We start from the raw sequence: 21,673 nt of genomic DNA, 5'->3' as shown, positions 1-21,673 counted from the left end.
TCTACTATTAACCCTTCCTCCACTTTGTAAGAGGAAAAAAGTCTCAGGCTTTCCATGTGCTGGCTCAGCCAGAAAGAGGTAGCTGATCTCATAAGAAAGTACTCTGGAACCAAGAGGCTGTTCTTATTTAAAGTAGTACAAGTTTTCTCTTACTCCCAAACACATCTTGGTGTATCCCACAAGCCTAACATATCCTCAAACATATATACGCTACCCAAATATGCATCAAAGTCAGCTAACAAAAAAAGCGAATCCCATAATACTCTACCACACCCAGAAGACTATCCAACAAAGAGAGGCAGAAAGTCTCCAGATTTCCTTCTTGCCCAGAAACTGAGATTTCCCAAAAATTAAGGGAAAAGGATACTCCTATCTCTGTATGCAGAAACAAATAATTTGACAGTGGGCTTTGATTCTGGGCCCTATTCATCTTTACAAGTAGTGACTTGATTAATTAATTCTGGGTATCTTTTCAAAAGGCAAAGCTAAGTAGCCAAACAGAAACACTAGGAAATACAATTGGAGCTAATGGTATAATGCAAAGAGCATGAGCTTTGAGAGTCAAAAAATTCTGAGTTCAAATACTAGCAAATTTCATAACCACTCTTGCAGTCTAAGTCTTATCATCTGGAAAGTGACAATAAATAATGTCTATTTCATAAAATAGTAATGAAGATCAGGTGAAACAGCATGTATAATGTGCCCATGGGCACATAGTAAATGAAGAGAGTACACTGTAATTCAGTTGTCACCCCTTTCTCTCTCTGACTCAGCAGCCAAAAACTACTCCACTTTTTTGTTAATATAACCTCAAAAAAATTATTTCCTTAGATTCCCAGAGACAAGAAACTAATAAAAGTCACTCACTCGTCCCATCATCTGGTTCAAAGTGGCCAGTGTTGTTCCATGTATTGCCGCTATTATTGCCATAGTTATCATCAGTATTGGCCGGCTCTGCATAATCAGCTGGGTTAAAGGTTCTGGGAGGAAAAAAAAAAAAGAAGCTTAAGAGTCTCTGAGCTCTAAGCAGCACCAGAAAATTAACTCAAAAGGAGGGCAATCAGAATCTTGACTGTCTCTTTCCTAGTACAGATCAACCATGGCCCCATTCTATAAGCCTATAAGCTGTCTACTTTTCCTCACGTACCAGCTTACCTAAAATTTCATGGTATACTCTTAATTTATATCCACTATCCCTTTTGGGTTAGGACACCAATAAAATCCACATGAAGATTTTGAGAAAATAGCAGGTATCTGTATTCAAGTGAAGCTATGAGATAAAATAATCCAGGTAGTAAATGCTTATCTCCCAAAAATAAGCCCTATGCCTACACACACCTGATGAAATAGTCCAGCAATCTTTCTGATCACATTTTGGTTATAGCTGCCTGTTATCCTCAGGATACCAGGATATTAACCATGCTAAGACATTACGGTAAGGCTTAAGGAAAAATAAAAATTAAAGACTTTAACACTGGATCAATGAAACTTACCCCATTCCTTGAGCAGAAAACCTTCCTCCCCGCCTACCAGAGCCACCTAAAGAATGAGAAAAAGAGGTAGAGAGAAATATTTTAGAAGTTGATATAAAATCACCTTGCCAACTGAGGCAGCTTTGGAAAGTAAATGGTTGACATCATCAGATATTCCTTCTCTCACTCTGTAGCACATCAGTTAATATAACACAGCAGGACAATTATTATTGACAAGGTTGTTCCTTTGCTGATCAAACTGCTGGATCCTCAAGCAAATACAATAATAGCAACAATAAAGAGCAGAGGAAATGACATCTACCTTCCTTCCCACTGCCCACTCAGTAATCTCTAGAATTTGCATGACACCTCAACAATTAAGGTATCCAGAGTCCATGTGAATTTGTCTGGTTTTAAATAAAGCAGACCCCTACTAAACTAATAAGAGTAGCTTGCCCCCAATATCCATCCCGCCAACAAACTGATCACCTCTGCCTCGGCCACGACCTCTTCTGCCTCTTTCTGTGCCTCTTCCAGAAGGCCCTCCACTCTTGGTGCCATCTAATCCATTTTCCTGACCTCGAACTGAAATTTAAAAACAAAACAAAACAAAACAAAACAAAACACCACAGATGGCCAGAGCAAAGTGAATAGAAAGTATGTACATAAATGGTATGTATACATGGTGGTGGGGAGACAAAAACAAAGAAGAGAAAATGAGCTGGAAGGATGGAACGTGATGGTTACTAAGGGAATGGTTACTAGTCAAACAATTTTACAAACGGCTACAAGGTAACTTCATGCTAAACTGGGGGCTGTTGCTAGAAAAGGCTACATGCAAGAAATGCCAAGGTCTCAGAACAGATGATTTTAAGAAAAATCAAAAGGATGATATAATGGTTACTAGATCCAGCCTCGCAGGGCCCTGACATCCCTCAAGTCTAGACATTACTAACCCACAACTGGTTTTGTTAAAGCCCCATGCATACACTCTCGTCCGCGGCTGGCACCTCTCCCCCGTCTTGGTGGCCCACCACGTCGCCGACTATAGTCTCTGTCCCGGTCTCGATTTTCTTTGCCTTCCTCGTTGGATTCCGTTTGGCCACCGTCCTTCTGTCCTGAGACTCCTTTCTTCTTCCCAACCATCTCCCAGGAATGCTAAAGAAGAGCAGAGCATTCATGTCTTATCAATACAGGTTGCTACCAGGAAACCAGAGATAAAAGCTGGGACAACTATAACACTCTCCTCTCAGCATCCACATCTAAGATAACTTCTATTAGTTTATTTCTGTTTAAGTGGAGAGTATAGACAGAACCTCAAAACAAATTCTACACCTATCACTGCAAAATTGAAGCCCTTTTTGTAGAAGAGGTGCTTATAAGCAAATGGATTGCAGGGATCACTTCCAAAGGGGTTCCCAAGATCTCTATCCAGTTCAGTCATTCGGCGTGGCAGTCAAAGGACCTAGTTACTTACTGGTCCTTTCTTTCAAGTGTGTTTCCTGAGCTGAAAAAACTAATTCCCTTTGGATTCAGTGACTCCCAGTTTTTTATAGCCTTATCCATGTCAAATAAAGCAGAAAAGAAAACTGAAAGTTTGTAAAAGTTAACTCTGAATTCAGAATGAATGAATAGCATTAGACTCTTGAGTATATTCTCTAATTCAGCAACCTAGAATTTAGGAGGAAAACAACTGTACCTACTCCCCAACCCACACCCCTTCACACACACCAATTTCCTTTATTTAAAAGAAGACCAAATAGCAGTCAGGAAAGCACAACCCTGGCCTTGAGACATGCTGACTATAGGAAGCCTTCCATTCCTGGTTTTATTCACTGTGTTCTCCCCTATACATCCTGAATTGCTACAATACAATTCAACCTTCCTCAAAGCAGTTCATTCCAGATTGCAGGAGGGAATATTTGCAGTAAGGAAAATGAGCTAAACAGTCTTGCAAAAACTCATTCCTTAGGAAAATGAGTTTTATAAATTTGAAGGGTTTTTTTTGGCCTCGCCGTGCGGCTTGCAGGATCTTAGTCCCCTTAGCAGGGATCGAACCCAGGTTCTCAGTAGTGAAAGCGTGGGGTCCTAACTACCAGCGAGTTCCCTATAAATTTAAAGTTTTAAACACACAAATACATTGATTTACAAATTTTTGCAGAAAATATGTACAAATAAAAGTTCCAGTTCAATCACCAAGACTATCAGATCTTTACTGTCCTAGATACCATCTAACCCAAACTACAATGGCCCTGTTGCTCAGCAACAGGTATCTAATATCCAATAACTTTGAAAATATGGAATAGTAATATGAAACTATTATTAATTTTATCAGGGTTGATAATAATATTGTGGTCATATAAAAGAGTATCCTTTAAGGGAAACATGCCAAAGAATTTAGGAAATAAAGTACTATGATGTCTACAACAACTTATTTCCAAATAATCCCAAGTGTCCACCAGTGGATGAGTGGATAAACGAGATGTGCTACAAACATACAATGGAATATTATTCAGCCTTAAAAAGGAGTGAAATTCTGACACAAGCCACAATATAAACCTTGAAAACATTTTGCTAAACGAAGACACAAAAAGACAAATATTATTTGATTCCACTCATATGAGGTACCAAGAACAGGCAAAACCTTACACGAGGTAGTGAAAATAGGTGTTACCCCAACCTGGGAGTCGGGAAACAGAGAGTTAACTGTTTAATGGATACACTAAACAGTTGGATACATTTCTAATTAGGAAATGAATAAGTTCTGGAAATAGTGGTAATGGTTGTCCAACACTGTGAATGTCCTTAATGCCAATGAATTGTATACTTGAAATGGATAAACTGGTCAATTTTGTTAAGTATATTTTACCACAATTTAAACATTTTTAAGCTCAAAAACAGTAAATTTAAAACTATACTAAAAGCATACCTACATATTCTAAGAAGTCCACAAGAAATAGTTTACTAAAAATTAAGTATCTGCCTAGCACTCGGCAGCTCCTTGTTGCCTACTCTTTCAACCCACCCGGATTCCACATTATAGCTGGTAGGTCAATTTTTGCTCACAGTAGCTTCAATCATAAATTATAGTAACCTTGTAGCTAAATCTACATCAGCAACGCTGGAAACCAGACTGACACAGTTTTTCGAGTTTTTGCTACTCTGTCTCAAAACCTGATAGGTTTCAGAAACCTGTCACCTTTTTCTTCTCTATGGTTATACATCAGCTGCTGGCACCAGATGGGTTCTGTAAGTAAAAAGAATTACTATGGGGCTTCCCTGGTGGCGCAGTGGTTGAGAGTCTGCCTGCCGATTCAGGGGACACGGGTTCGTGCCCCGGTCCGGGAAGATCCCACATGCCCCGGAGCGGCTGCGCCCGTGAGCCATGGCCGCTGAGCCTGCGCGTTCAGAGCCTGTGCTCCACAACGGGAGAGGCCACAGCAGTGAGAGGCCCAAGTACCGCCAAAAAAAAAAAAAAAAAAAAAAAAAAAAAAGAATTACTATGATCTTCCCAAGGCACTGCCAGTTTTCTAATACAATCTCATCCAACCAAATACATCCAACATTGATTCCCATTGGTTTCACTAGTAGCTTGTTTATTTGTGGCATAAACCTACATTCTCTACCTTTTTTTCTTTTTTGATACTGTGAAAGGTCAGACTTGTAGCACTAGGCAGGAGATGCTAGAAGGTGAAACAAAATATGACTTGTGCACACACACAAAAAAAAAATTCACTTTTTTTCGGGGGGGGCTGTGCCATGCAGCATGCAGGACCTTAGTTACTCAACCAGGGATTGAACCCGTGCCCGCTGCACTGGGAGCTCGGAGTCTTAACCACTGGACCGCCAGGGAAGTCCCCCCAAAATTCACACTTTTTAGAAGTGTAAATAGATCCACCTCCACCTCTACCCCACTCTCTCGAAAATACAGAGGCAATTACTCTGGAGTAAACTCAAGATGAACCAGAACTGCTTTCTGATTATCCAGGCAGTAATTTTCAAACAAGGCCCATAATATAAAATCTAATCTAGGACCACACTTTTGAAGAGAAAAAGGTACAAATTTAAATTCAATGATTAAAAAATAGTTTTTCACTATTATTTCCCACTGCTTCGAGGAAACTGACAAACCTCGAACATTCAGCTAAAGTGACACTGTAACATCAGTAAGTTAATCTAAGGATGAAATCTGGTTATCAATCTCAACCAATGATCCCCTGAGTAAGACCAAGTAAATAAAAATGACTTCAAATGATACACTCATCATTAAAAAAATAATAATAAAGGTCTCTACTAAACACTGCAGGAACATCCCAAAGATTAATTAGTAAGGCAGAATCCCTGTTCTTAAGGGGCTTAACAATTTGAAACAGTAATAAGACAATAACAAAACACAGGATTCTCATTAAATGGAAAGGAAAGGAGGAGGTGAAAGCAACTCTAAATTCTAGGGCAAGAGTTCCTCCAATATCCCCTATCATCTCCAGGGATGGTCAACAGGCTCTAAAGTTTGTTTCTCTGCTAATTCAACAGAAGTAAGTGCACATGATGAAAAGGTATTGTGAAATGTAAAGCTGATACTGGTGGGAGTGTTCTGAAATCAAAATCCAGTAGTCTGTGGCTTTGTTCAATAGCAATAAAACATGTGAGCAGAAATCTTCCATGATTAGTAACTAAGGCTATTAAATAGCACCTCTAACTCAGACTAACCAAATCTTGAAAACAGTCACTAGCCTAGAATGAAAAATTTATTTCCAGGCCAACTAGAAGAAATTGATTTTATCTGTTTTCTCCTATTTATTGTACATAAATTTTAAGTATTTGCAACCTGCAGTAAATAATCTCCAAGACAGTTCCTTGCTTTATTTGAAGAATAAGATACTCTGCTTTAAGGTGAGTTACCCCACTTGCTATTTCTGGAATTTACTAGCCTCTCAACGAGGGACCCACTTTCTAGAACACTTTATTAGCACTCTACCGTATCTGGGTTTCCTTCCAGCAGTACATTGATCGCTCTGTTGACATCTCCGTTGCAGTCATGCAAAGCAATGACACATTCATCCTGGTTCTTGCCTGTGATATCAATCAACTGAAAGAGAAAGATCAGCAACCATCATGAACAAGCCTGCACTCCCCACAAAAGAAAACTAGGTGAAAAAAAGGGAGAAGACACAGGTGAGTTTGAAAGAACCAGGCTTAAAAAAGTAAAAAATGCAGAATTTTGGTACTCTAGTTCCAAAAGCAAAATATTAACAACCTGTGACTAGGGATGGGGCAAAAGTATTTATAAAGCAGTTGAATAATACAGCATCTAATAGAGAATCAAATGCAGAAGCATACAGGATCCAGTATACCATGACTTTCCACATTTCCTAGATGCCACAACTATTCAAAGCTGTTGTACAATGGTACCAACAAAGTCATTCAATAAACAAGAGATTAAAATTAAGGTAAAACCTCTTTGAACAAGGTATCTGTCCAAAGGGGTACAATCAGACAATAAAAGCACTCATAATTCTTTTAATACTATAGTGGAAAATATCCTGATAGACATCAATTCTATTTTACTGTGCTTTGATCTTGATGTCTTTTCCCACAGCTTATGGCAAATTAGCGATACACTCACTTGTTTCACCTTTTCCTCAAAGTCAGCATCATTATGGTCCGAAATCATCTGTGCAAGTCGAATTTGTTCCGCAGTGGCCTAAGAAAGCATGATCAAGAGACAACAGTTTAGAGAAATAAGAGGGACCTATATAGTCAATATTCATCATCTCCCACCCCAATTTCCTTCTCCTTGTTACAAATGACCAACTAATAAAATGCTACCACCATGACAACAAAGAGTGAAGCTGTGACTATTTCAAGCTACAGTCTCTAAAAAAGCAGGGAGCTTTTTCACCTATGTTCACAGTTAAAGGGACTTTCACTTTGGGGTCACAGCACCACTTTAAAACACCTGTGCCTTAACTCAATTTCATTTATTTGCAAAGTCATGTGTAAACCCTGTTCCTGATTCTGCAATGACCAATGCCACCCTTTTATTCCTTAGGGATGAGAGTATCATTAAAGTTTAGTCTGAGGATACACTCAGCATATCTTGCAAGTATCCAGTGTATGTTTATAAGATGTCAGAAATTTTAGCCCCAACTGAGATTAAGTACTAAAATTCTGCTAGAAATTCACCTGGAAAAAGAAGTGAAAGAAAAATGAATAAGAGGGAAGTTCTAGTCTTACATATTCAATTTAACTGACCATAACCAAATACAAATTAATTCATTCATATTAGGTGCCAACAAATACCAGACTGGTTATTGAAAAAAAAAAGATCATATCTAAATCCAACTTAAAAAAAAAAAAAGAGAGAGAACTCATAAACCTCAGCACCCAAGTGCCAAGGAGGTTAATTTACTCTTTAAAACTGAGCAATACTCTAGGGTGTCTCATCTGTTAATCTTGAAGGAACATAGTAAAGATGCTAACTCCTCATGGGAAAGGAAAAATCAGATTAGGCCTCAATGAGACCAGAGAGGAAAACAAAAGACAAATTAGGGAAAAGAAGAGCAAAGGAAAGGAAGAAGGTGGCAAGACAAAGATTGGCTAGAGGGATGTCAAAGTGCAAGGTCTAAGAAATAAGAAACGTATTGCTAAAACAACCCAGATGAATGAAGGAAAATGCTATCTTAGAGATACAAAGCACAGGACCCATTCTTTCCAAGCCTCATAATGCAGTAAATTAAGCACACTGCATCACAGCATGTCATTAACAGTTATCAGGCCCCAAGTGAAAAGAGGCATGGATTAGAAAATAAGAATAAAGAACCCAAACTAATAATCCAAAGCACAGAATGATGTTGCACTAGATGGAAACCAGTATCAACCAGCAAGGCTACCCCATGGATCCATATCCCTTGGGTTCTTTACCTGGGGCCGCTGCTTGTGCTGTGTCTGATTTTGGTTTTGAGGTGGTTCCCAGTTTCCCCGGGCTCGGTTAGTGCCCACCGACGTCATCATTTACAGTATATACAAATAACAGTATTTACAAGGTAGAATACTGAAAGATTCAAGAAAAAAAAAAAAGTTTAGATGTTAAATGTGGGCAAAATGTTTTCAACCTCTCTTTCATCAGCACCTTCACCACTTTCACTTCTTTAAAGAGACAAACCAACATTCACCTGTTCTTGAGACAGATTTCCAGTATGATAAATTCCTTAGAGAACTATGACTATTAATCCATTTTTGTAAAACAAGAAATATATAAAACATGTGTTAAGTGATGGTTTGTTTTAAAGTTATGAGCACGATTTGGTTACAGTCCCCTATAGGCAGCCTTTGTGAAGTTTTGCTATCTTGATAGTAAGCGAAACAATGTTAATAATCAAGTCTTCCAATAGGTGAAAATACCCAATGTCCCTTTGACAGAAGGAAAGATAATCAGCAAAGCCTGGAAACAAAAGCCTTCCAGGAAGGGGATTAGTCTATACTCCAAATAAAAACAATTTAAAACACTGTACTCAACCTACCTTTGAAAAGAGCTTTACCTGCCTTACAACCTTTTAAACGTAAGTTACATGTGTCCTCCATCATTCGGGAAAGGACAAGCTCAAGCCTAGCCTCTTTCTCCCTCCCTCAAGTTTCTATCTCTCAGTATGTGGGGGCTCCCACACCTTTCAGCAAGGCACATATCAGCCCCAGTGACTTTGCCCAGAATCTCAGTTCCTTGGATAATAATTCTAACACGCTGCTTTTGTGGTTGCTTCTGTGGCTGCTTCTGTTGGTTTCCTAAGTCTGCAGTTCCAAGAAACCAGAATTGCAATTCCCCTCCACCACTCACCTTAATATATAGAGAATCCCAAATTTGTCCCAAACCAAAAGCATCTAGCCCAGAGTTTTATTTGGAAGAAAGTGCTTCTGGGAAGTCATTTTAGACTTGAGACATTACTGCCAGCAAGATGACTTTGTTGAGTCTTTACAGAGACATGGAACACTCAGGGCCTTCCCAAAACCAGATCAGTTTTGTTAGTAACACTTCTAACAAGCAAAGATTCTATTGAATTTAAGTTGCCTTCATTCATACTTTGTTTTATAATGCAATCTCAACTGTTGCATTTAGTAAACAAAGAAAACATTCATCATATGATGGAGTGCTCAAAATAAGGTTACATTGCATTGTTTTACTCCCTGCCAAAGAGGACAAGTTTATACTTTTCTGCTCTATATTGAATTTTTTTTCATTAATGAAACTTCATATAGGGTAATTTTAAGCTGCCCAGAAGACACTGATGGATTTGAGGGACAGGTAGGCTGGGCTTCAAAAGAAATATGCAAGGATTAATATTAGGAGAGTGAATTTCACCTGTTTCTTGGGTCACAAAGAAAGCCAACTTCCCTGTGGATAAATTCTTCACCCAGTTGGGTCAATATGTTACATAGGTCTTTTGTCGTTTGATGCAGTCATTAAGAATTGAGTTTTACATTTCCTGTCACCAAGAAATATTTTTAAGGAAAGTTCATGGCTAATTTTTAACCATTACCTCTTCTCCCTACACAAATGTGCACAAAAAGCCCTGTAAATATGTATAGGTAGTACAGGATTATTTGATACACTGTAGTCCATTTTCCCAGGCTGCCATTATTGTCAAGTTCCAACACTTAATTTACAATAAACAAGTGTTATTCAACCAAGTACGCCTGGATTCAAATCAAAGAGGAAAAAAAAAAGAAAGAAAAAATATCAGGCTTTATTATAATTGACTCTAAGATGAACATTCTAACATGGGAGTAGCCTCTCCTGTAACTTACAAATATTGATTGCTTTCTACTCATCATGTGATTTCAATTTGTGAGCATGAGTTACACTGTGGATAAGAATTTCATGACTACCTGTATGGACAACTGCATGTACAGTAGCAATCAATGTAAATACATTAAAAAGTCATTTTGAAAGCCACACAATTACTCAGGAAAGGGGAAAAAAAAATCCTCCTAATCACTCTTGCTATTAACTTCCATTTCTCTTACAAATGCTTTGAAATGTGTGACTAAGAAAATTTTACCACCTAGGTAGTAACAACACTGACCAAAAGATCAAAAGTAAGTGATCTGGGATGGATCACTGGAGGGCACAGAATTAGTAGCCTTTTAGTAGCAAGCAGAGACACATACCCAGAGTTATCACAGTGGAGATGAGGAATCTTGTTAAGTACTCTTTCTTAAAACATAAAAATATTTAAGGGAAGTAGGTGACAAGTATTGGGAGACCAAGGGAATAGTGCAGGAACAAATACAGGTTTCAACACAGGAGTGCCCTTGACTGTTTTCTGAAAACCAGCTACTTAAAAAAATAGCCAGAGAAATTTTACAGAAAAAAATAAATAACAAGTATTTATTGAGTATCTACTATGTGTCCAATACTTTAGAAAATACAAAAGCAATATGACTTGGTTGCTGCCCTCAGGGAGCTTACAATCTAATTTGAGAAACAATTCAGAAACTATGAAGCTGGAAGGGGGGTGGGTAAGGCTTGCTACTTCTAACAGAGCAACTAATTCCCCTAGATGCTCTGTGGAAATGATCCCTGCATCCCCTTCCCCATCAACTTGAATCTAATTTAAAAAAGAGTACTAGGACACATTTGGCAACAAGGGGCTTTAAAAATCAAAATCCAAACAGTACATTTTAAGGCCTTTCATCATTAGTTTACATGCCAGCAACACTTCCCGACTTCCCATTCACAACGTAATCAATCACTGGGATAATCTAATCTTTAAGGTCAATGGTTGTAGGATCTCAAAGCAGTTTTAACAACCCATACACAGCCAAAACGTTTTACTTCTCCTGTATTTCAGGTTGTCACTGACCCTCATCACATCCCAGCAAGTCACATCAGACATCCAAGCAGAATATGGGTGGTGGAAGTGGTTGGGGAGAAGACAAAAAGGATTTCTCCATCTAATAATCAGGGACAATCAAAGGCAAAAGGGCTAACAATAACAACAAAAAAAAAGGCCTGTTACTGTGGTGTTTTTCTTTCCACAACATCCTACACCAGAGATGGCTACATTTCAAGAACGGTGGAAAAGGAGCGGCCTCCTGTTTGTGACATCAGTTTGCAAAGCAATTTAAGGACTGTCCACAAGGTGAAGGGTCGAAGAAATTTGGAATTCCTGTCCCATTATAAGAAGACTGAACACATACCCCACTGCTCTAATGACGTCCCTTAGGCGCAATATACCCTATGGGGGCCTTCAGGCCCAGCTTCCCAAATAACATCATTAATTGTTTGGGGTACCCAAAACTACAGTATGGAAGACAGGAAGCTAAAGACAGCAGCAAAAAAATATATTCCAAGAGCTGGAGCGGTGAGCAAGAAGGAAAGGTAATAAGAGGAGCTGACAAAGAGGCTGGAAACGGAGAGGGGACGCAAGCCCACGCGTGGAGGATGGGAGGCTCACCCCGCTCAGCGCCACATCGGGAGCTCCCGGGGCCAATCGCCTCCTTACCTCCCACCCGGAACAAATTAATCCTCCGCACTCCAAACTGAGGGCCACATGGGGGAGTTTGGGGCAGCTCCACCCCATCTCCCTCCCTCCCCCCCCCACCCCGCCACCCCCAAACCAGGCCGGATCCGGATCAGAGGAGGCCCGCAGAGGGGTGGAGAAGGAGGAGGCCCTCTCATCTTCTCGACAGGCACCGGCCAGGGTAGAGAGAGGGCCCTACCTCAGGCGGGGCCCAGGCCTCGGTCGCTCGCGCTCTTTCTCGCTCTCCCCCCTCTCAGGCTCTAGCCGCATGGCCCCCCCCTCCGGCTGCCCCAAGCCCCGCCCCGGCCACGCTCCCAAATCGAGGCCCCGGCGCTGGCGCGGCCCACTAGGCCGCGAACCCAACCGTAAACAAAACCTCCAGCGGCCGACTCGGGGGGGGGGGGGCAGGGCTCGCAGGACTAGGAGGGGGGTGTACAGTGGGGAACACACGGTGCGGGGAGGCCTACCGACGGAGGGGGATACGGCGGGGGTAGGGGAGAAAGGAGGGAGGGTAAAAGGGGGATCGTGGATTTAAAGGGGCCGCGGACAATACCCGGCCCCGCCGCGCTGCCGCCGCCACCGCCGCCGCCGCCAACGCCGCTGCGCTCCCAACTTTACCTCAGTCTCCTCCACACTGACACCCCGGGCCGCGCCGCCCCTGTCACGTGATATAAGGTTCCCTCCTCCCCACCCCCCTCCCTCCTTTTCCCTCTTGCGCTCGCTCTCGCGCCTTCCCCCTCCCACTTGCCTTCCTGCGTCCCCCAGCACGTGACGCAAAAAAGGACGCGCACGCAAGCGTGCGCGTGCCGCCCCGCCACGAGACACCTCATTCCGGCTCCGCGCGTCCGCCCCGCCTCCTCCGCGGCGGCCCCGCCTCCACCACGTGACGCGCGGATAGCCTCCGTTTCCTCTTACTGGCGTAGTTCCGCGTCTTCGCACTCGTCGGTCCCGGTTGTTATTGCGTGCCTGAGTCACGTGCTGGGGGGAAGCGGGAAGGCGTCGTTCTTCTTTCCCAGCCTCCCCCCCCCTCCGTCCGCCATGTTTTCAGGCCCGGTCAGCCTTGGTCTTTCCCCGTAAGGAAATGGCCGGGGCGCTTCAGGGAACCCAGGCGCCGTTGCCTCGGCGCAGCCCGGGCTGACGAGGCAGGGCAGCGGGGTAAACCGGAGCGGTTCTGCGCGGGGTGGGGAGGCCATGGCGTCCGGCAGTAACTGGCTGTCCGGCGTGAATGTCGTGCTGGTGATGGCCTACGGGAGCCTGGTGAGGAGATTCCCCCACCCCATTTCCTGTTGTCGCCTCTGACCCAGTAGAGACCCTCCTCTTGAGCAGTTCCCGGCCCTCATTCTCCACCCACTCACCTGCGCTTTTTCTGGGCTTTGACTCCTATCCCAGGAGTACCTGGGAGCATAAGTCACCGACCGCCCCGCCCCTAGCCGAGAACCCTCCCCCTAAACCCTAGGATAAAGACCCCCAAGCCTCTACGCTACAGGCTTATCTATGTCCACGCCATCGCTGACGGCCTTGCTTTGTCCCAACTTACACCCCGAAGCATTCGTGAGAGGCCGAATTGAGGGATTTGAAATGAAGGCATGTCTTTTTTTGGTCTAACTTTTTAATTCAAGGTTATTTACTTCTCATATCTTTTGGACAGGTGTTTGTACTGCTGTTTATTTTTGTGAAGAGGCAAATCATGCGCTTTGCAATGAAATCTCGAAGGGGACCTCATGTCCCTGTGGGACACAATGCCCCCAAGGTAGGTCCTTAAGGCATGAGATAGGCCTGGTTCTCCAGATCCATTAGGGCCCAGAATGAGATTTCCTTTGCCTTTAGAAATGACTTAATTCCCGTATTTCCTTGTCCAGTTACCCATGTGTATATTAGTGTATTGTATATTAGTATATTGAGCAATAAAGGTCATCTTGGGTCTTGGCTTACCTGCTCACTGCCGTGGCACAGCAAGTAGCTTATCCAGGGACTTCAGTTTCTGCATCTGCAGAATGAAGGAGGACTTGGATGAAAATTCCCAACTCTTTATGGTATGATGTTTCCCAGTTCAATTTAAGCTACCCAGTGTTTTCTGTTTTGGGTTTTTCTTTTTTTGATTTAGGATGGGGTTAGAGTGGTTAGAATTAGCCCCAGATCAGTGAGAAGGGTTGCCATTGCAAAACTTTAGATTTATAAGGGCCCCATAAATCATCTAGTCCTATCATTCATGTTACCAACTAAAATCTAAGAAAAGGAAGCAGCTTACTGGAGGACATACAGGAAGTGAATAACCAAGCAGTCTCTGTACTTTCTCCTTAGGTAATTGGCTTTCCTTACCTTGGCTTTAAATATCTACTGTTGAAATTTTATTTCTATCCCATTCCTCCTTCCTGAGTTCCATCCTTGTGTATCCAATTGCCTACCTAACATTTCCAATTAGATGTCTGATAGGCATCTCAAACCTACCATGTCCTAATGCTCCACAGAACTCTTAATACCCCCAACTGCCACCCCCATCCTGCTTCTGCCTTACACTTCTGGGTAAAGGTTGCCTGCTGTCCTTACCAGCCTCCTTTTGTATGGCTCCCCCCTGATCACTGGGATCCAGCTACACTGGTTGAATTTCTTATCTTTATGTGTGCTGTCACTGTGGCCTAGAATGATCTACCTCTGGTTTTCACTTGGCTAGCTCATTTGATCTTTAGAACTTACCTCAAATACTATTTCCGACAAAGAGGAATGCTTATGACCCATTATAAAGTAGGTCTTCTTTGTTTTCAGATAGCATTTTACTACAAATATTCTTTTATGTTTATTTGTTTAATGCCTCTCTCTTCCCTAAGCTGTAAGAATGTATACACCATGCCAGTTATGTTCACTGCTGTAGAGCCAGGGCCTACACATAGTAATAATTCATTGTTGAGTGAGAAGCAGGTTAGTGGGAGGGGTAGAGCTAGGACACAATTCTGTCAACTCCTAGAGCAATGTCCTTTCATTAACTAGTACTGTAACCCTCCTCTCATTGTTCTTTGCTGATACATTTCATGGAAAGCCTCAAAGAAGATGTTGTGGCCTGAAACCTCAACAGTGCTTCCACATTCTCCCAGTTCTCCAAATGCCAGCTGCCTCCCATAAGAAGGATATAGGGTTAGTTTCCAGTATGTCATGAGCCAATCAAACCTTTGACTATTTAGGACCCCCCAACCTCAGACTAGATGAGATCAAGATTCCTTTTGCTCTAAAAAGTTCTGGCTAATTCTCATCCATTGCTGGTGGAAGTACAGACTAGTAAAAGTGCTTTGGGAAATATCGGGGTATTGTCTAGTAAGGTTGCAAATGTACCTAATCCATAGCCCAGCAATTCCACTCCTACCATAGAGAAATTAATTTTTGTTCATGTGTACCAGAAAACATGTACAAGAATACAGCATTGTTTCTAATAATTTTTTTTAAAGCTGTTACTCTAAATGTCCATTTGAGAATGGATATATAATAACGTAATAGTATTCTGGAATACTATAAGGAATGAAAATAAACCGAAGATAAGTATATGAACACAAGTGAATCTCCAAAATACTTTTTTTTTTTTTTTTTTGCGGTAGGTGGGCCTCTCTCTGTTGTGGCCTCTCCCGTTGCGGAGCACAGGCTCCGGACGTGCAGGCTCAGCGGCCATGGCTCACGGGCCCAGCCGCTCCGCAGCATGTGGGATCCTCCCGGACCGGGGCACGAACCCATGTCCCCTGCATCAGCAGGCGGACTCTGAACCACTGCGCCACCAGGGAAGCCCTCCAAAATACTTTTGAATGGAAAAAGTAAATCACAAACATGAATGAATCTCAAAAACATGCCAGGTGAAAAAATGCCAGAAAGCCATTCACAAAAGAATACGTACTGTATGATTCCATTCCATTTGTATGGAACTCTAGAACAGGAGGAACTATATTGATAGAAAGCACATCAATGTTCCCTGGGGCATGAAGCGGGAGGTTGCCTGCAAAGGGGGATGAAGAACATATTGGGGTGATGAAAGTGTTCTGTATCTTTTTTTTTTTTTTTGGCTGCATTGGGTCTTCGTTGCGGTGCGCAGGCTTCTCATTGCAGTGGCTTCTCTTGTTGCAGAGCACGGGCTCTAGGCACGTGGGCTTCTGTAGCTGTGGCATGTGGACTCAGTAGTTGTGGTTCGCGGGCTCTAAAGCACAGGCTCAGTAGTTGTGGTGCACGGGCTTAGTTGCTCCGCGGCATGTGGGATCTTCCCAAACCAGGGCTCGAACCCATGTTCCCTGCATTGGCAGGTGGATTCTTAACCACTGCACCACCAGGGAAGTCCAGTGTTCTGTATCTTGATTGGGATAGTGGTTGAATGGATGTATTCATTTGTCAAAATTCGTCAAACTACACACTTAAAATGGATGTATTTTATTGCATGTAAATTAAACCTCAGTAAAGTTTATTTAAAACTTTAAAAGATAGGTTGCAGAGCAAGTCAAAAAGTATTTTTCCAAAAAAAAAAATATATATATATATATTTTTTTTTTCCATTTGTATAAAGTTCAAAACCAGGCAAAGCTAAACATCTTCCTCAGGGTGACGTGATAAAACAGCAAAGAAAAATAAAACTTGAGAAGTTAAGGTTGGAGGTTGCATTCAGTCGGGTGGACACAGAAGGCTTCCAAGTCATGGGTCATATTCCAGTTCATAAATTGGATCGTGCATACAGGTGTGCATCTTAATGAATTTTGTAATTAAGGTGTGTATATATATATATATATATGTCAAATGTATTCTACGAATGACATATTTCACAATAGAAGTTCCTAAATGTCACAAGAAAATACTTGCTGGGACTCTGGCAACCCTCTTAAGACAGATGAATATGAAACTGTTAACAGTGTTTGCTTCTGGGTAAGTGGGGGTGACCCCTTTCGTATCTTTTTGAATTACCTACTTAAAAAATTAAATGTGCTCTAGAAGAAAGCCTCTAGAAATCCTGTGGTCCACCAGGTAGGGATAGTTCCCAAACTTCTAAACCACATACAGATCTTCTTACAGGTTTTTAGAGTAGATTATGACCTCCAATTGATGTCCATTTTTTCCCAGCTCAGGAAATTCCTTATGACACCTAACCAAGATTCTTCTAAATCCTGTCAAGGGAACTTCCCTGGTAGTCCAGTGGTTGAGACTGTGCTTCCACTGCAGGGGGTGCGGGTTTGATCTCTGGTGGGGGAACTAAGATCCCGCATGCCATTCAGCGCCCCCTAAAATTTCAGTTGAAAATCAGAAATAATGTTAATAGTGTAGAGCTTGAAGGAATTCTGGCAGGTTAAAAGATCTAGCTTAGAGATGGGCAGTTTGGAGAGGTTCTTAGTGAACCCAACCCCATTCTTTATTAAATTCTTGAGTCTTACCTGGCAATTCCATTAGCCAAATGAGCATTTTCTCTGCTTCTGTTGTCTTAGTTGTTCACCTGCTCTGCCCCATTTCCAGACTGATGGGAAGCAAAGTACAGGCTAAGTGACTGCGTATTCTTTTCTCCACATGAACAGGACTTAAAAGAGGAGATTGATATCCGACTATCCAGGGTTCAGGATATCAAATATGAACCTCAGCTCCTTGCAGATGATGACGCAAGACTGCTACAGCTGGAAACCCAGGGAAATCAAAGTATGCAGCATGCTCTTGGAGGATACTTCAGTGAGGGGTCTCACAAACTCAGAATTCCTTTGCTCTCAGAGTTATAAACATAGCCGCTGGCAGTCTCAGCTGCTGTGGGTCCTTGTTACTGGGTATATGTCAGATGCGGGAGGCACTTTAAGCTTGCTGGAGTTTGGAGAATCTTTTGAGGGTTATGCCTGAGACCAGTCTCTTTCTTAACAGATTGCTACAACTATCTATACAGGATGAAAGCTCTGGATGCCATCCGTGCCTCTGGTAAGGGCTGCTCAACAGCCGTTCCAGATCCTGAAAGCTCACCTGGGGAAGAGAGGGAGGCACCCTCTTTATGTGTTAGAATTTGTCCTTTCTGCACATCTGCGGCTGGTAGGAATTTCCTACTTTTGAGAGTACTGGGTTACTATTTTACCTAAGGAAATGATGTATGTAAGTTATTTTTCTCCAAAGAGTCTGGATTTGTTTTTTTCTTTCTAGACCTTTAGTTTCATGAACTAGATGGTGGTAATTTGCTTGTTTTCCCACAAAAGACAGGCAGCATCTGCTTTTTCACCAAGCCTACTTAGATGGTTCTTGAATTTTTTTCTATATGACCATTGTCAGAAATGCTCTTGAATTTTTTTTCATATGACCATTGTCAAAAATGCTCTATCTCTACCAAAACATAGTTTATATCTTAAACTATGGGTAAATAGGAAGGTAAATAGGAAAATGACACTATTGTGTGTCATTGGTATAGTTTAACAGTTGTATTGCTACCACCATATGACCACTCAGACACAGCTCTGTATCTCTGGTCTTCTGAATTCTCTTAGAATTTCCCCCAACTCACTCATTGGACCTGTTTGTAAGTTTGGGAAATTAATTAGAAAGACTAAACAAATGGGAAAGGGGGTATCATTGTTCTATTATCTCCATAGAGATCCCATTTCATGCTGAAGGCCGGCATCCCCGTTCCTTAATGGGCAAGAATTTCCGCTCCTATCTGCTAGATCTTCGAAACACTAGTACTCCTTTCAAGGGTGTGCGCAAGGCCCTCATTGATACCCTGCTGGATGGCTATGAGACAGCCCGCTATGGGACAGGGGTAAGCCAGATGGCCACTTTTTCCTTCAGGGAACTAAAGGGATTCCCCAGACTGAGAGATCCTCATTCTTCCTTTCTCTTTCTTCAGGTCTTTGGCCAGAGTGAGTACCTGCGCTATCAGGAGGCCCTGAGTGAACTGGCCACAGTGTGAGTTTGGAGGGGAACATGTCAAAGGGAGCTGGTTAGAGAATACAGGTAGTGCTGGACTGTTCCCACAGTGAGATGACCTTCAAAAGCACTGTGAACAAAATCTATGATAACATAAGAGTTGTCAGGTCCTAGACTGTTAGAGCTGCTTCTTGCTCACATTGGAAAGCAGATGCTGCTCTACAAGCTAATAAGAGAAGTTTCTCCTATTATTGTGCATCTCTTTTTCTCTTATTTTTGTTTTTTGTCCAACTCAGTAAAATGTCAGAATTGGTATAACCTATTACACCAATAAAGGGAATAAAATAAAGTTTTTCAGCACACAAAGATGCCTTCTCTTCAGGGCCTCAGTGTCATCCTTTTGTGCCTTGGTTCAATAAAAGAATTAAATGCCAACCATTTTTATTACCAGTTAAAGTATTTTAGTAACCCTATCTGAAACAAAAGGTATCACTAAAGAATCAGCTGCCGAGGGCTTGTGTTATAGAAGAGACATCATGATTCTTCTCTGGGAACTTTTTTTTTTTTTTCCATTTATGTTATGACCACATCATAAAATTCCTCTTTTTTTTATGTTATGTATTTTATTTATTATCTTTTTTGGCTGTGTTGGGTCTTCGTTGCGGTGCACGGGCTTCTCATTGCAGTGTCTTCTCTTGTTGCGGAGCATGGGCCCTAGAGCATGTGGGCTTCAGTTTATGGCTCGCAGGCTCTGGAGTGCAAGTTCAGTAGTTTTGGCGCACTGGCTTAGTTGCTCCACTACATGAGGGATCTTCTCAGACCAGGGATCGAACTCGTGTCCTCTGCATTGGCAGGCAGATTCTCAATCACTGCACCACCAGGGAAGTCCCTCGCTGGGAACATTTTAAATACATACTAACAAACCTTCATTATGTTGTTTATGCATACGTGTAACTGAAAGAGTAAAGAGGGAAAGCCAGTCTAGAATAAAAAGTTAGTTACCAGCCATGAAAAGAATACATCTGTTTTCTGCTGTGTTGATTATGGCTCTTTCTCAAAAGGTAAGGGGTATGTCTGTCCTGTTTTCTCTCTGTTCTTAAAAATAAGCTACCTTGTTCTAAAGACAAAAGGTCCTAGTAAAAACTACTTAGAAAACTAATGAAAATGAACATGTGGAAAGGATGGAAAGGAGCATTTGGTCTAGAAGTCAGGCAGGAGGCCTGTTCAAAATTCAGTTTCTTTGAAAGACAAATAGTGTATGATTCCACTTATGTGAGGTATCTGGAGTAATCATATCCATAGAGACAGAAAGTAGAGTGGTGGTTGCCAAGGGCTGGAGGAAAGGGGGAATAGGGAGTTGTTTAATAGGCAGAGAGTTTGTTTTACAAGATGAAAAGAATTCTGGAGGTTGGTTGTACAACAATGTGAATGTACTTAGCACTGCTGAACTGTAAACATTTAAAAATGGTTAGGATGGTAAATTTCATGTGTATTTTACCACAATTTAAAAAAAATTTTAGTCTCTTTGATCTCTAGTTTCTAGAAAGTTTCAGTGAGTATATTGAAGAGTAAAGGCTCTGAAATCTGACAAACTTAGGTTTGAATCCCAGCTCTCTGTCACTGACTAGCTTTGTGACCTCAGGCAACTTACTGGATGGACCCTCAGTTTCCTAACCTGCAAAAGGGGATGATACCACCCTATAGGAATAGTGGGATGTTAGTAAATTACATGTTCGTAAAACACCAGGTTTAATGTCGTAATAAGTGCTCAGTAGTTAACTTCAGTATTATTTTTTGTTATTCAGTTGTTTCAAGGGACTGGGAGTATATTAATGGCATGCACACATTAGGTGGATCAGCAGAATTAAAAGTTTTCTTTAAGCACAGTGAAATGAAGAAGAGGTTGAGTCAGAGGCAGGGACTCAGTGGGCAAATTGGTTTCTCCGCTATTTCTAGGCTACCAGATGAGATTTTAGTAACTAGTTCATAAGGTAGGACAGAGACCATCTGTGGCTACAGCTGCATTTATAGGATGGATAAGCCTTGAATTGTTTTCTTCCATTAGTCCTCATTCTGTCCATGACCTGCCCTCTTTGTATTCTTCAGGGTCAAAGCCCGAAGTGGGAGCTCTCAGCGACAACATCAGTCAGCAGCCAAAGACCTAACCCAGTCTCCTGAAGTCTCCCCAACAACCATCCAGGTGACATACCTCCCCTCCAGTCAGAAGAGTAAACGTGCCAAGCACTTCCTCGAATTGAAGAGCTTTAAGGACAACTATAACACACTGGAGAGTACTCTGTGATGGAGCTGAAGAACTCTCACTGTTGATGGAGCCAGACAGACTGCAGTGTGCTTGCCGGGCAGCCCTCAGGTCAATCTGGCTCAGCAGCCCGGACTGGATCAGCTGAAGCTCTGGTTGTGTTCAGAGCTCTTAGAGTTCATGCACAGTGGATCATTCTCCCACCCTCTCTTACGGCCAGTTTCAGAACATCAGTTAAGACTTTTTTTTCCCTTGGTAGCACTTTTCTCTGGAGTTGAATTCAGATGTTTTTCTTAATATTTCTGTTAAAGCTTCCTTAAAAATCCTCACTTGGTTTTAATCATGGTTCATCTGTCCTTTTCCAGACTATAAATAATCCCAAGGGTGAGAGTTGGGATGACGGGGCTTGGTGTCTTGTCTTCTGTATCTATCCCTTCGAACACAGTTGAATGGGAACCATTTGGGTTTGAGACATCTAAGAGTTCATTGGTGGGAAAGGTATACAGGAACTGGTGGGGAGATTGGGTGAGGCCATGAGTGGTATGTGGAACAACTTAACCCTGGTGCTCCACTTAAAC

At 42.0% G+C, this 21,673-nt stretch overlaps 2 protein-coding genes across 33 annotated transcripts in view; one reads left to right on the top strand and one right to left on the bottom strand.

Annotated features, from left to right (window-relative positions):
• The window catches only part of UBAP2L (ubiquitin associated protein 2 like), a 43,207-nt gene extending 30,234 nt beyond the window's left edge, over positions 1-12,973 (bottom strand). For 14 of the 31 annotated variants that reach the window (XM_082616508.1, XM_082616509.1, XM_082616513.1 and 11 more), the window contains exons 1-8: positions 12,546-12,632; positions 8,397-8,526; positions 7,099-7,176; positions 6,451-6,561; positions 2,429-2,630; positions 1,962-2,057; positions 1,494-1,539; positions 868-980 (exon numbers count right to left, since the gene is read on the bottom strand). In XM_082616508.1, coding sequence (XP_082472634.1) covers positions 868-980; positions 1,494-1,539; positions 1,962-2,057; positions 2,429-2,630; positions 6,451-6,561; positions 7,099-7,176; positions 8,397-8,486 — 736 coding nt within the window. In that variant the 5' untranslated portion in view covers positions 8,487-8,526; positions 12,546-12,632. Of the gene's footprint in view, positions 1-867; positions 981-1,493; positions 1,540-1,961; positions 2,058-2,428; positions 2,631-6,450; positions 6,562-7,098; positions 7,177-8,396; positions 8,527-9,828; positions 9,979-12,191; positions 12,282-12,545; positions 12,675-12,907 lie in introns of those variants that run through there. The other 17 variants (XM_082616516.1, XM_082616523.1, XM_082616524.1 and 14 more) reach the window with 5 other exon arrangements.
• Positions 12,974-13,015: 42 nt separating this feature from the next.
• Positions 13,016-21,323, top strand: LOC309801567 (protein C1orf43 homolog). 2 transcript variants are annotated; one of them, XM_082616543.1, is made up of 7 exons: positions 13,016-13,249; positions 13,641-13,742; positions 17,518-17,635; positions 17,849-17,902; positions 18,562-18,728; positions 18,816-18,922; positions 20,942-21,070. In XM_082616543.1, exons 1-6 carry the CDS (start codon positions 13,184-13,186, stop codon positions 18,876-18,878), a joined length of 570 nt encoding a protein of 189 aa, XP_082472669.1. In that variant the 5' UTR covers positions 13,016-13,183; the 3' UTR covers positions 18,879-18,922; positions 20,942-21,070. The 2 variants fall into 2 exon arrangements, with proteins under 2 accessions (XP_082472669.1, XP_082472668.1); XM_082616542.1 differs by having other exon boundaries at positions 13,020-13,249; positions 18,816-18,874; positions 20,942-21,323.
• Positions 21,324-21,673: the final 350 nt, after the last annotated feature.

The sequence above is a fragment of the Mesoplodon mirus genome (assembly GCF_964341445.2).
Source record: "Mesoplodon mirus genome assembly, chromosome: 3".
NCBI lineage: Eukaryota > Metazoa > Chordata > Mammalia > Artiodactyla > Ziphiidae > Mesoplodon > Mesoplodon mirus.
Note: the sequence above shows the minus strand (reverse complement) of the source record. Positions and strands in the feature narration are given on the sequence as shown.